Source organism: Corvus hawaiiensis, chromosome 7 (genome assembly GCF_020740725.1).
Source record: "Corvus hawaiiensis isolate bCorHaw1 chromosome 7, bCorHaw1.pri.cur, whole genome shotgun sequence".
Taxonomy (NCBI): domain Eukaryota; kingdom Metazoa; phylum Chordata; class Aves; order Passeriformes; family Corvidae; genus Corvus; species Corvus hawaiiensis.
The window spans coordinates 14,432,019-14,444,792 of NC_063219.1; the positions used below are offsets into that span (position 1 = coordinate 14,432,019).

Consider the following 12,774-nt stretch of genomic DNA (forward strand, 5'->3'; position numbering starts at 1 on the left):
AGCCTAAAACTGCACTCCTCTCTGGGATCACTAGCAGCACTGGGCTGTGGCATAGGGTGACAGGAAAGGACCTGCATCCACTTTGGGGTTTACTCTCAGGTGGCACTTTTGGGCCAGAGCAGCTTGCAGCCGTCCCCAGCTCTGATAGGAGAGGATGTGTGTGTGCACTGGGTCTGTGTTAAAACCCCATGTGACCTTGGTGTGCCAGGCAGCCTGGGGTAATCCAAAGGGACAGGCAGTGCGCAGCAAAGGAGAGCAGTGGGGAGCCCTGTGTGTCTCCAGTTGCACCTTGTTTCGCTGGGGTTTCTGCTACAAAGCCAGGTGTCTTAGGTTACAGTCTAAGATGTAACCAAAAGTATGTATTCTATCACCATCTGGGGCAGCGTTCTTTATCTCTTCCTTGACACATCCCTGGTAACTCCCTCCAGGATACATCTTCTGTTAATGAGCCAGCTACTAAAACCAGGTGGGCCAGTGTTCTTTGTCTCTTCCACCACACATCCCTGATAACTCCCTCTGGAGAGATATCTTCTGTTAATGGGCCATCTAACCTCACTGCACGACTCATAAAATTACATCATCCCATTGTGAGATGCTCCGCCCAGGGGGAGGAACCAAGCATTCCTACCTGGATATAATCTGAGGTTTGGAGCACCACAGTCAGCCCTTACCTATTGGATTCCCAGAGAACAAGAGCTACATAACCAGCACTGGACCTTCAGAGGAGGACCAGACCCTTCTACAGGATCACCGCTTTGACAGAACCACATCTATCACCTCAAGAGGACTGCTACCACCACCCTGCCCAGCAGGATGTCAGGTTGTATCCTGACTCTGTCAGGTTAAGCCAGTGTTTCTGTATTATTGCCTTGTTATATATAACAGTAAAGAACTGTTATTCCTATTTCTCATATCTCTGCCTGAAAGCCCCTTAATTTCAAAATTATAACAATTCAGAGGGAAGGGGGTTACATTTTACATTCCAAGGGAGGCTCCTGCCTTCCTTAGCAGACACCTGTCTTTCAAACCAAGACACCACTGAAACATCATCTCTACCATAATGTTTATTAAATAGTAATTTTAAAAGGTTTTTATACAAATCATATAAACACAGTTTTATTTTTTTTGTTTTGTTTTTTTGTTACACCGAAGAATCACAGTAAAAGCTCTTTAAGTCCGTAAGTCCTGGCTCAGCCAGTAAATGGTCAAATACCTTGAACTGCAAACCTTGGAGAATTTCCATTTCTGCATATAATTTCTTAATGGTTTAATTCCCATGCTCACCTCCGGCACCTTCCCACAAAATGAAGTCACCCAGCACTACAACCTGCCCATTAGCAACATGTCCTGCCATGGGGAAGTGTGTGGAGGCAACAGCCCATTTAAGCAAAGGCATTAATGCCGATTTTTTTTTCTTTTCTGAATTTCACAGAGGGAATTGCAATCAGCAAACCTAATCTATTTGCAGAGGAGGATGCAATGAATTGAATGCACTGATGACTTTTCCCCCCCTCCCTGTTGAAGTTACAATCAAACAGAGTTTTCCGTAGAACAGTAAAGCACCCGGCAGAAGTAAGTGAGGTATTGGCTGTGCAGCATTATCGGCCTTCTCTCGCCTGGCGAGCTCACACATGGGCCCTGCCCCAGCTGCCAGGGGCGGGCGGGACACGCGGGCTGGGCGCTTCACTGGGCCCGTGCCACGGCAGTGCCAAGGTCAGCAGTACTCTCCTGCCCCAGATCAAGAGATACATTAACACGAGTCAGTCCCACGGAATAAGTCACATACACGATACATACAGAGAATTCACGTGCGTGTGCAAACACACTATTTCTGAATATATGTATATATGAACTCTTCTCTCTGTACGCCTACTAGACACCATAACATCACCTTTTAAATTATATATTTTCACCTATTGTTTGCCTAAGTTGGCTTTTCTACTGTATGGTCCTTTTCCATTCATCCTTCCCCTCTCTGGTGATTTGAAGGGGATAAAATCATTGAGCAGCAGCAATCCAGCTTTGAAATGGTCTGGTACATTTCCTCTCACTGCCTGTGTTTCTTTTGTACAGTAAAATAACACCCCTGTGGAATTTGTCTGTGAAAAATGCCAAAAGAAATAAGGTGATTCGAAAGGAGAATCAGAGACACATTTACTGCTGTTTTTGTCGGGTGCACAGTGTGAATTAAAAAAATGAAGGCCTTTGTGTGTGCGCATCTCTGCGTGTGTGTACGAACCGTGGATGTTCTGATGACGCAGCTGCTGTATCTGCTCCCCCAGTACACGTGCATCTTTCTTAGAGCAGAGAAGGGGCTTTTTTCCTAAAAACTTATTGTCTGAGGGAGCTCTTCATGAAACAGTAGACAAATGTTCCTATTCCCACAGTACCAAGGAGCAGCTGTGGCACTGCTCATGTGTCCATGCTCATCTCCTCTCCAGATGTTGCTTGTGTCCCCAAACACTGAACTCCTGCACGATTTGTCTATGGGGGCTGGGCAAACTGAGCTTCACAACACATCACACCTTTGTCAATCGCAGTTAGTGAGGAAAATAATGCCATCCCCAACCCAAGCTACTTGCCAGATGAAATGCAAAAATCAGGACATGCCAGGTATTACCAAAGAGTCCCTGGAAAAGCAAACCCAGTGTGACAGAAAGTTTTCTAATTTATGTATGTGCAAGCTGATTGAGGTGATCCATCTGTACTGAACTGGAAATGAAGGCATTGGTTTGGGGTTCAGCATTTGAACTCTTTTTCTCCATCCAGTTATTTTCATAACACTCTTCTCGCACAGCACAGTGGTAAGTGGAGCGGTACCAGCTGCCACACAATGTAGCCAGACCATTTGAAAGTAGAAGGACCAGATTTCTGCTGGGCTCTTACCAGCAGAGAGTGGTGAAGAAGAGCATTTTGCAGGGGAAGGATGAAGGCCTCACTTGCTGTTTGATACAGCACTGATCATCAGCTGGAGGAAAATACTTCTTCTAAGGCACTTGTTCAAAGTAAAAAAAAACCACAGCTCATGGATAGAACTTGGGGTTTTTGCTACTGATCAGGAGCAGTGCAGCTTTGCTCCGAAGGGGATATGGTGGCAGCTGTTTGATCCAGCAGTGCTGATGGCACCAGCTCACACCCCCAGCTCCAGGGAGAAGGGGAGCACCAGGAAGGTGGGGGGTGCCAGAAGGCGCCATGGCCAGGCTCCCCAGGGCTGTGGGCATGGCTCCAGCCTCCTTCCCAGTTCATTTTTCCTCCCTGGCACTTTGGAGAGGTCTCGGCACTGTACCTCAAGTCAAACCCCAAGTGAAGCCCCCTTCCCAAAGCCACTGCCTAAGCACCAGCAACCTGACAGGCTCTATCTTTTGTTTGCTGCAATTTTCTCATTATAGTAAAAAGAAAAACAGCAGGCTTAAGAGGGGTGGGAGATTCAAATAAAGGCCTTCCTGATGAAGGCCTCAGCTGTTGCAATCAAAGATCTGGATTTAATAAATGGCTCTTATTCACAAATCACGTTAAGGCTCTTCAGCTTCTCTCAAAGAGGTGCTTCTACACATAGGGTTTCCCTTCTATTTTCTTTCTTAATGATTTCAGAAAGCGCTGTTGTTACTGTTGACAGTAAAGCCAGTATCCCACCTTTCCCCTGCTACTAGGAGAAGGAGAGTTGAAGGTAACAACATGCTTTCATTTTCAGGTCTGCAAACTGCAGCTTCCTGTTCTTAGTGTGAAGTGCACAAATCCCTACAATGATACCTGGACGGAGTCTAAAATGGACAGGGGCTCCGTGTGTGTGTGTGTGTTATTTCTAAAGAAATCCCTCAGCCTTCTCAGCAACTCACCAGAGAAAGAAGGTGGGAAATAACAATCAACATTGAGTTTCTCACATCCAAAAGGTAAACCAGGCTCCCTCACCACATCCCAGCCATTCACATCAGCAGAAAATGAAGATGAACCAACAAACAAGGGGCTCAGTCCCCCCTTGCCCGGCACAGTCTGGTTTGCAGGAAAGCCACTCGGTCCTGGTGGAGTGTGACCCAGCAGCAGGACCTGGTGGCAGGAGCAGTGCCTCCCTTCACTCCTCCTGCTCCCCTCATTCCCTGTTATGGCATTCAGTTCCCATAGAAAACAGCAAAAAAAGTACCCCCCTGCCAGCCCACCTCACCGGGCACAATGCCAAGGGTGATCCCTAGGCACCCATCAGGCCTCTGAGCAGCACTTCTGGTGGTTCATCTTGACCTTGTGCTTGATGCCATCATACAGTTCAAAGTTGTAGTTCTCCAGCGTGGTGGAGCTCCGCGAGGACAGCCCAGCATACGAGCATGTGCAGTAGAGGAGCAGACCAGCGCAGATGGCCCCAAGGAGGACACCAAGGGAGCTCATTGCTATAATGGTCACCAGGATGGGATCCAGGGTGTACAGCCAGCTTTTCTCTTTGTCCAGCTTCGGGGTTCCTGGAGAGTTAGTAGAGAACAGTGTGTCGTTCCTATCCAATCCAAAGTAATCTGCAGTGGAATGGGCACTTATTATCCAGGGATCACTTTTTATTCCCCCCTCACATTTATACATTTCTTACTTGGAGTTGTGATGACTTTACAAGAGTTAAAGTATATATATGCGAATATCTCAGCAGGATTCACTAACCCAGGTCTAGAAATAATGTGAAGCACCAAACTACCAAGAAAGTTAGGCATCCTGATTCACATTTAGACATCAGACTATTGACATAGCATGCAAGCATTTTACACCCACCGAAACTCTGGCCCTTCCAGTGCCACTGGGTTCAAAACAACGGAATCAATCTGTCACAGGTCTCAATTTTCTTCATTTACAAGCCCAAATGCCATGCATGATGTCTTAGGTTTTAACTTTTATATTTTTCAAATCCTGTAGTGCTTAGTGTGTAACTCTGAAAGTTTCTTGTAGCCTGTTAATTTCTGCTCTCTCATGCTAGGTAGACATAACAAAACTTCTCTGGGCCTGCTTTCCAAGGACACCAAGACTGTCCTAGGCCCAAAAACTATAAACCAAAGAGCCTCTAAAGGGGGGGTAAGCTGAGGGCAAAACTGAAGCTTTAATTGGATAATTAACCCTACTATGCACATGAACCAAACCTATAAAAGTGTGAAGAACTCGTGACCTGGGGTCCATCTTGGGGTCCATCTTGGCAGTAGCCTCTGGCTGCAGGGGGTAACTTTGAAGGCTTTTCAAACAAATACCTACCTTTATTCCCTTACTCCTGTCTAGTCTCTGTTTCTAGGAGGCCTCTTAAGGCATCATGCAAGCAGCAATTAATGCTTAAAAGATCACTTTCACTTGTCCTAACACAAATACAATATATTGACTTTGCAAGGTTGCTGGCTGTTGAAAAAGGAAAACAGGAAAAGAAAACCAATGCCTTCGAACACTAAGCCACCATTTCAATGTATATTCTCAAGTGTGTTCCAGCTCCTCACACCACTGAAGCTGAGGTTTGTGAGTAATCTTAGCATCTGACACTGAAACACAAGCTGCAACAGCTGAATTGTCCATGTGGCATTTGGATACCAACCTGGATCATCGCTGTCTTCAAAGTCTTGCTCAGAGCTTGGAAAGTCATCCTCCATTCTTGGGAAGTTCACTAGAACAACAAAATGGGAAGCAATGTTTGTTAAAAGAGGCCTTCTGGGGGCATCATTGCCACTGGTCACTGGATTGTGAGACCAGCCAGAAGAAAGTAATAGTTAAACTACTGCAAGGCTCTTCCTTGTGGAAGGAGGAGGAGCTCTTTATCTTCTTTCCTTGGCCAAAGTTAGTGAAGACTCTTGCTCACTTGAGAGAACAGGATCTTCACACTGTCACATTTCATGACCACCAAATGACCAGCTTTTAAGAAGAAAAGAGAGTGAGTGAAAAGCAAAGAAACCAGACAACTTGAATAGCACTAAAATATTGTCACTGGTGCCTCCATAATGGCCATAATTCACTATTAACATGCCCATGGGTATTACCCTTACACCTTTGAACAGGATCTTAGCGCCTGTCATTACTTGCCACTAATGCTGGATCCATTTAGCACACACTCTACTTTTCATCTTTTCCCATACATCTGACTGGATATAGAGCTTCAATGACCCCGTTCCTCTTTGGGTTTCAGATAAATTCACAGTAATTTGAGGAATTTGTGTATCTTCATTATATGCTTTAATGCAAAAGCTGGTTGAAATGGAGAGAGAGAGGCAAATGGGTGTCCATATCTAGCCCCTTATGATAGCATTTCCCTGATCCAAATTCCTTTTAGTGGTGACATTTCTTTCTATTGTTCAGCACAAGGACTAGTAACCAAAGGCACATATTATAATCTGAGCAGAAGTAAGTTATTTTCCTGTGCAGTCTTCCTATCATTATCTCTGCGTACAGTTACCACGGCTCTTTTCCACTTTTCCAAAAGAAAATATCTTTTCATTTCAATCTGCCAAGAGTTTTCAAAGCTGACTGTAACTTGGGGTCCTCAACTGAGAAGGTGTCTCAAAATGATCAGGAATGCAAAAAATCAGGGACTAGAAAGTGACAGAAGTCACACCTTGGAAATAGTTGTAGTTGGAACCAAGATTACTTTGTGTCTTGTGCCAAAATGGCAAGAAGAGTTTAAAGAGGTTGCTTACAAACAACCAAAACCAAAGAATCTAACTTGTGCCTAAAAAGCCATGTGCAAAGAAATTATTCAAAACCTTATAAAAGAATATTTCTGCCTATTTGCATGGATATTTAGGACTCGAAAAGGCCTCCTGAATTGTCAAATACATTTTTTTGCTATCCCAGACAACTGTGTCAGGCAATCCATGCCAGCGACATTTCAAGGTTCCCTTCCAGAGCGGGGTCTCTGCTGAAAGCCATGCTGCCCCAACACCCTCTGACACCTGACTGCAGCAATCCTCTGCTGGTACTCATGATACCTCCCCATTCCTCGGGCAGAATTGTATCTGCGCCCAAAGGATTAAGGGATTCCTTTGAATTTTCAAGTGAACCCGGCAACAGGAATGCTCACAGCCCAACACTTGCCCCTCCTGCTGATGAATTCTGCATCTAGTGAGTTAAGCTGACTCAAGGCTGCTGGTACCTTGTTGAAGAAACACAGGTGCACACTGCCTTCTGTAAATCCTCACTTTAGTGGCGAGTTCACATGATTTCTCAACAGTTCTCGAACTGACAGGCCAGATGGCAACATCTAAGGGCTGGGAGAACTGCCTGAGGGCCTCTTGCAAACATTTAGATCCAAACATGTGGAAAATAACTTGCAAAGCAGTTCACACGTGGAGACATCTGTACTGCTAGTCACCCACTGGAAGACAAGCAGTGAGATTTGCCATCCGTGTCACCTATACAACCCTACAGAAACTGTATGTTGCTCAAAGATAAGCAGAGGTCAAAGTTAGATGATAGTCTGCCCAAGGAGCCCATGTGTGGAGAAAGGCTGTTGGAAGTCATTTGACATTCCATATTGTAGCTGCTCTAAATTTTGTGTGAGAACATGCTACCAATTTGATCCTTTTGTAATTTCCCAGGGTAACCTTGAGGGAAAAGCGAGAAATAAAAAAGTATTGGTTAATCAACACTTTCAAAAGAACACCAGTTCTTCCAGCCTGAAAAGAAGGAGCACTGGGAACACTTGAAAAGAGAGAACATTTATACAAAAAGCCTAGCCCAGAATCTGTTTACTCTTCTAGTGATTTGCTTAATTCCCCATGCTAATACAACTCTTAAGTTCTGCTTAAATGACAACTTCCTACTTGCCCATTTTCCTTCCTCCTCAGACCCTCATTCTTCTGTTCCCCACATGCCATTTCATTGCTATTTGATTGTATGTTATCATGCAGGGCTCTACAGCCTCTGGAAAGCTTTAGAAAAATATAATTCAACATTTCTTTTTTCATACTGGGGTTTCTTGAGTCATTAACTGAATCAGCTCAGGCTTTGTGGGTGTCTGTGGGAATTGAAGCTGGTGGTGTCAGTTCAGTTCCTAGTGGAGATGATTTAGAATCTAGCCTGTCACAGAATCTAGCCTGCTGTTTGTCATCAATTAGGCTCCTTTGGGACAAGTCTCAGCAATGCTGTCACAAGTGGAGCAGGCTACAGAACTCCCTTAGACAGTGGTCCCCAGAAAAGCCCTGCAAGCTGGTGGGCAGAATGGGAGAAACATGCATCACTCTGTCTTGTGGAGAGCTGCTTCCTTAAAGGGCAGACTTCAGGCACAATTTATCTTGCATTTCAAAAAGGAAAAAATACACTGGAGAAAGGTAGTCAAGAAAGTTGGGGGGAAACTGGAATTATATATGAGGAATGATTTCTCCTGAGTGAAAGGCCATTTTCAAAGCCTGTGTGCCAAATGATGGCTGTGAGCACCTAGCCAGTCATGGCCAAAAGATGATATTAGCAATGATGTTGGAAACAGCCGGATGCCAAGAAAGGCTGTTATCTGTTGGATCTGAGAGCACTGCCAGCTAAAAGGCTAATTTATGGGCCCTGAAAAAAGAAAGATAAAATTCTAATCAAAGACAAGGGCTGATTTAAGTGCCATGTTTGTATGAACTCACATGGAGGAAGAGCAGGAGAAAATTAGTATTCCCAGAGATTAAAGAGCTTCAGTGCATGTCTGTTTTAAAATAGTAGCAGGGGTGGGAGGGATTGTGCCAGGGTGGACGAGGGAGGCACGAGAGCAGACAAGTTTCTCTGGTGTCCCACCACAGACGTACACGTGCCTCTTGCAGGAAAGCTCTCTGAACCTGCCCAAGGCAGCTCACCTCTCCAAGCTGTCTTGAGCATGAGCTCAGCATGTCTTAGAGCCTGGCGTGTACTTCCCACCACCACAGGTGCCCGATGCCAGCCCTCCTGCACGGGCTTGCCAGCAGCAGAGACCTCCGCACCAAGCCAAGAGCTATTGCTTTGGAGAGAACACCCAGGCCTGACTGCTGGAACCTGGACACATTCTTCCAAGGCAAATGACAACTGTCAGGAAAAAGACTGCTGTTTCTTTCTAGCCTGACTTTGTCTGGTTTAAGTCCCAGGCACAGGTCCCTCCACCCTGGGGCAGAGCTCTATCACCTGGCATCTCTCTCTACACACAGGCATTTGCAGATTATCTGTGATGCCTCTTAGAGTGTTTCTGGGTGAACAAAATGAGCTCTCAGCAGGAGGTGCCTTTCCCAAACAATGTATCAACTTGCAGCCATTTCCAGATCTTATTATTGCCTGCCTAGAGACACTCTGGCACAGACTAGTGTCTCCTGGAGAGCACTCAGGATGCACTCCCGCTCTCCCTGTGCTCCTGCTCCCCACTTTCTGCAGGGGTTCATGGGCTCTGGGACTGAAAGCCATGCACCAGGTGATGGTGGTTTGTGAGCTCTGCTTCCTACAGCCTTTCATTCCCAGTAATATCTGTGGCTGTGCCTGCTGGGACAAAAAAGCAGAGTGTGTAGGAAGAAGAAAAACAAATTGCTGGTTTTGGGGAAATAAGCAGCACATGGTTGTTCCCCCACTGTGGAAAGGACTTGAGGGCAGCCAGCTACATGCTCACCCCTCTCTCCTGCTGCTACAACATCCCTCTTGGCCAGCGCTATCCTGCCCAGCAAAGGGAGCGTAGGAGGTACACCGCTGCTCTGCTGCCAAACAGTGCCCATGAGGGTCTGACACATTAAATGCAGCCAAAGCCAGGAAAACAGGGTCAGAAATTGCCATTTCCCATTCTTGGCAGAAAGAGGCAGAGCTCCAGCTCTGCTCTCATCCTTGCTTGTCTCTCTTTGCTCATTCCCAGTCCTTTTCTCTCCACAGCAATAGTGTGACTCCAACACACATCATTTTGTTTTGACACAGCAGAGCAGCCGCCATGGCCTCGCCTTGACACCGCTCTGCTTGGCGGCTGCGCAGCACTGCTCCTCTGGCTGGGAGCCCCGGGGGCTGGGGGCGACACCTCCCACCCTCAGCAAATGGAGAGGCACTTCTCAAAGCAGCAGCACAGGCTCCAGGCAGAAACACTCTCTCTGAATCCCCCATTGCTCTATTTCCAGCTGAAAATTCACCTCACTTCTCTCTTTCCCACTCCTCCAGAAACACAGGACTACTTTAGTTTACAGAAGGGATAAATCCCTGCCAAATTTCAAATTAAAACAGTGCTTTGGCTACAGTTGAGCATTAAAGAAAGCAAAGAAGCTGCCACTCCCTGGCCTGGCCTCCCTCCGCAGTGCAGGAACTGCTGGACCTTGTTCTCAGATTGCCTTGGGGCTGCCTGGTGGCAAATGGTGCACACCATAGACCACCACAGAACCGTCGTCAAACTGGGGGCACAGATGAGCCTCTTGCACTCCGCATGCTTCCCGTATGAAGATAAGGTGGGAAAGTATGGCTGGGCAGGTGAAGACCCCCCGCCAAAAGCACGTGGAGACATGGAGCTGGGCTGGGTGCTTGGTGTGGAGGTGGCCATGAGCAGGCAGCTATTTGCAGCCCCAGTGCTGCCCTCCAACACGTGGCACCAGGCCCTGCTGCATGCATGGCAGATGGCCAAGGTAGCTGCTCAAAATGAGCACCCTGCCAAACCCTCCCTGCCGCAGACACATCCCCTATTGCAGCCTGACCCCTTCTCCAGCGTGCCCTACTTTTGCACCTCTCCTCAGCACCAGCACCAGGCCAGGGAAACAGTGGTGGTGGCGTGTGTGTGTACGGCATGACTGTGGCATTACACAGCGTGTTTCCTCTCCCTCTCTCTTAGCTCTGGACAGCCTGGGTAAGGAGTTGACACGCGGGTTCTGTGCTCCGTGCTGAGCTCACCTGCCCCAAACCGAGCAGCTCCTCGGTGCAAGGGTGGCACTGTGCCCCGCCACTGCCATGCAAGGGCTCGGAGCTGGGGGAGAAGCTGGCAGCTCTGTGGCAGCCTGGTATGTTTATCACCCTCCCCGTTGTTGCTGTTTGTTTTTACAGTGCAGTGGCTAACGACACACGATTCCTCAAACTGGCAGTCACGCCTGCAGTCTCTGCTAAGAGCCGCCAAAGCCACTGATGGAGGAGCTGTGGCGGAAAGCCAGGCGGCTGTCCAAGCTCGCCTCGGGGCCTCGCCTGCTGTCTGCATGCCTCACTCTGCTGCCCTGACACAGGGTTAAGTGGGGGCTGGCCCTGGTAAAGTTAATAGGTTTTCACAGGGTTTCTAGAGGGGCAAAAATCCAAACATAGCCCCATGCACAGCCTGTTTTCTACCTTGTTCCCTTGCACTCAGCAGCAGAGGCATTTCATCCAGGCCAGGAAAAGCCAACCTCTCCGCCACAGCCCGGGGAGCGAGCAGCTCTGGGGTCCCCGTGCCAAGTGTCATCCTGCAGGTGCCTGCCCTGGCAGGAGGCTGACCCAACTGTGCGGCCGGTCCCTCGGCTAGTGAGTGAGCTTTGCAGCTTGCTCCTGCCCGATCAGCCATCTCGGACACACTGACATTGCCGAGGCACAGCACAGCCCTTCCCACGGCGCTCTTTGCTGTGCTAGGTCAGCACTCCTGCTCTCACATCCCCATTAGGCACTGGCTTTGCCCCAGTGCTTACAGAGAGTGCCCATGGACCCCCTTCTGCTCCTACAACGCAATGCAAACTGTAGAGGTAAGATAAAATCATGCCACGTACCACCAGGGAACCACGCCCAAAGCCTCCCCGTGACACACAAGACACATCAGGCTTCCACCCCTAACGCTGCTCCCTGAAAAATAGAGCCCCTACTGCTCCCCAAAAAAGTTTTCTTTTTTTTTTTTGAAGTAGACACTTAAATGCCTGAAGTTACTGACAGAAGAGTTTGCATCAAAATCACACTAAGCTGTATTTATTTCCTTAAACAAAGCATGCTAATTTTAGCTGCTTTCTTCCCTAGGATGTGCTGCAGCCTGAGCAGCTCCCAACTCTCCGGCCAATCTGTCTGTGGCACACGTACGGAATAATTAATCCTGAACGATTCCTCCCTTTTCGTCTGTTTACTTAACAGAATTTTTTTCTTCCTTGTTGGGAAGCCATCAGTCAGTCACTCCCTCCCTGTTTTTCACATGTGCATATTTGTTTTGAATTTTGCTTGAACAGTCGCTGAAGTGTACAAAATGCAAATTACAAGTGTAATTTGCTTTGCTGTACAATTAGAGAAAAGAAAAAGCCCTCTCCCAAAAAAGCAGCATGGGTCCTCAGCTTTGCTTGTGTTTGAATAGCCAATGTGAGGGATCACATTTGAATTATTTTTTTGTTGATGGCCTGAATTCCTAAGTAAAGTCAGGAAGTTTCATTGCAAAGCTGAGCTTTATGCCAGGGTAAAGAATATGAGAGAAGGAAAATAAATGAAGGAGGGAAGGAAAAACCTCTCAAACTGGCAGCAAAATATATTTCACATGAAATGTGATGCTGCTGACTCTGCCGAAGGGGTGAAAGGTGCTCTAGGGAAGATGGGAAGCAGAACTGCTGCAGCAGAGGTCCCTGTAACAAAGTTGGGAGGACTCAGGTGGAGGGAAAGCAGAGGACATACACCTTTCCAAGCACTCGGTGCTGTGGCACCCGGGCCGCTACCATGTGGGTCTCCTGCACAGTCTGACACACAGAGACAAGGATTGCACAGAAGGGGAAAGCATTGCTGTTTTCATTATTAATTTTGGTAATGGCGTACCCATTTTTTGCTGTGCTCAGGGACAGAGCGTGCGGCTCAGTGGAGCTGGCAGCAGAGCCAGCCCCAGGGGCCCCGGAAAGTCGGATGTCCCGTCTCCAGGGGCCCCAGCTGGAGAAATTCTGCATAATCACA

At 47.5% G+C, this 12,774-nt stretch overlaps 1 protein-coding gene across 2 annotated transcripts in view; it reads right to left on the minus strand.

Moving 5' to 3' along the window:
• Window positions 1-1,046: 1,046 nt before the first annotated feature.
• The window catches only part of NRP2 (neuropilin 2), an 89,757-nt gene continuing 78,029 nt past the window's right edge, over window positions 1,047-12,774 (minus strand). The window contains exons 16-17 of one of the 2 annotated variants that reach the window (XM_048309136.1): window positions 5,546-5,614; window positions 1,047-4,448 (exon numbers count right to left, since the gene is read on the minus strand). In XM_048309136.1, the coding sequence (XP_048165093.1) occupies window positions 4,195-4,448; window positions 5,546-5,614 (323 nt within the window). In that variant the 3' untranslated portion in view covers window positions 1,047-4,194. Of the gene's footprint in view, window positions 4,500-5,545; window positions 5,615-12,774 lie in introns of both variants that reach the window. The other variant, XM_048309135.1, reaches the window with a different exon arrangement.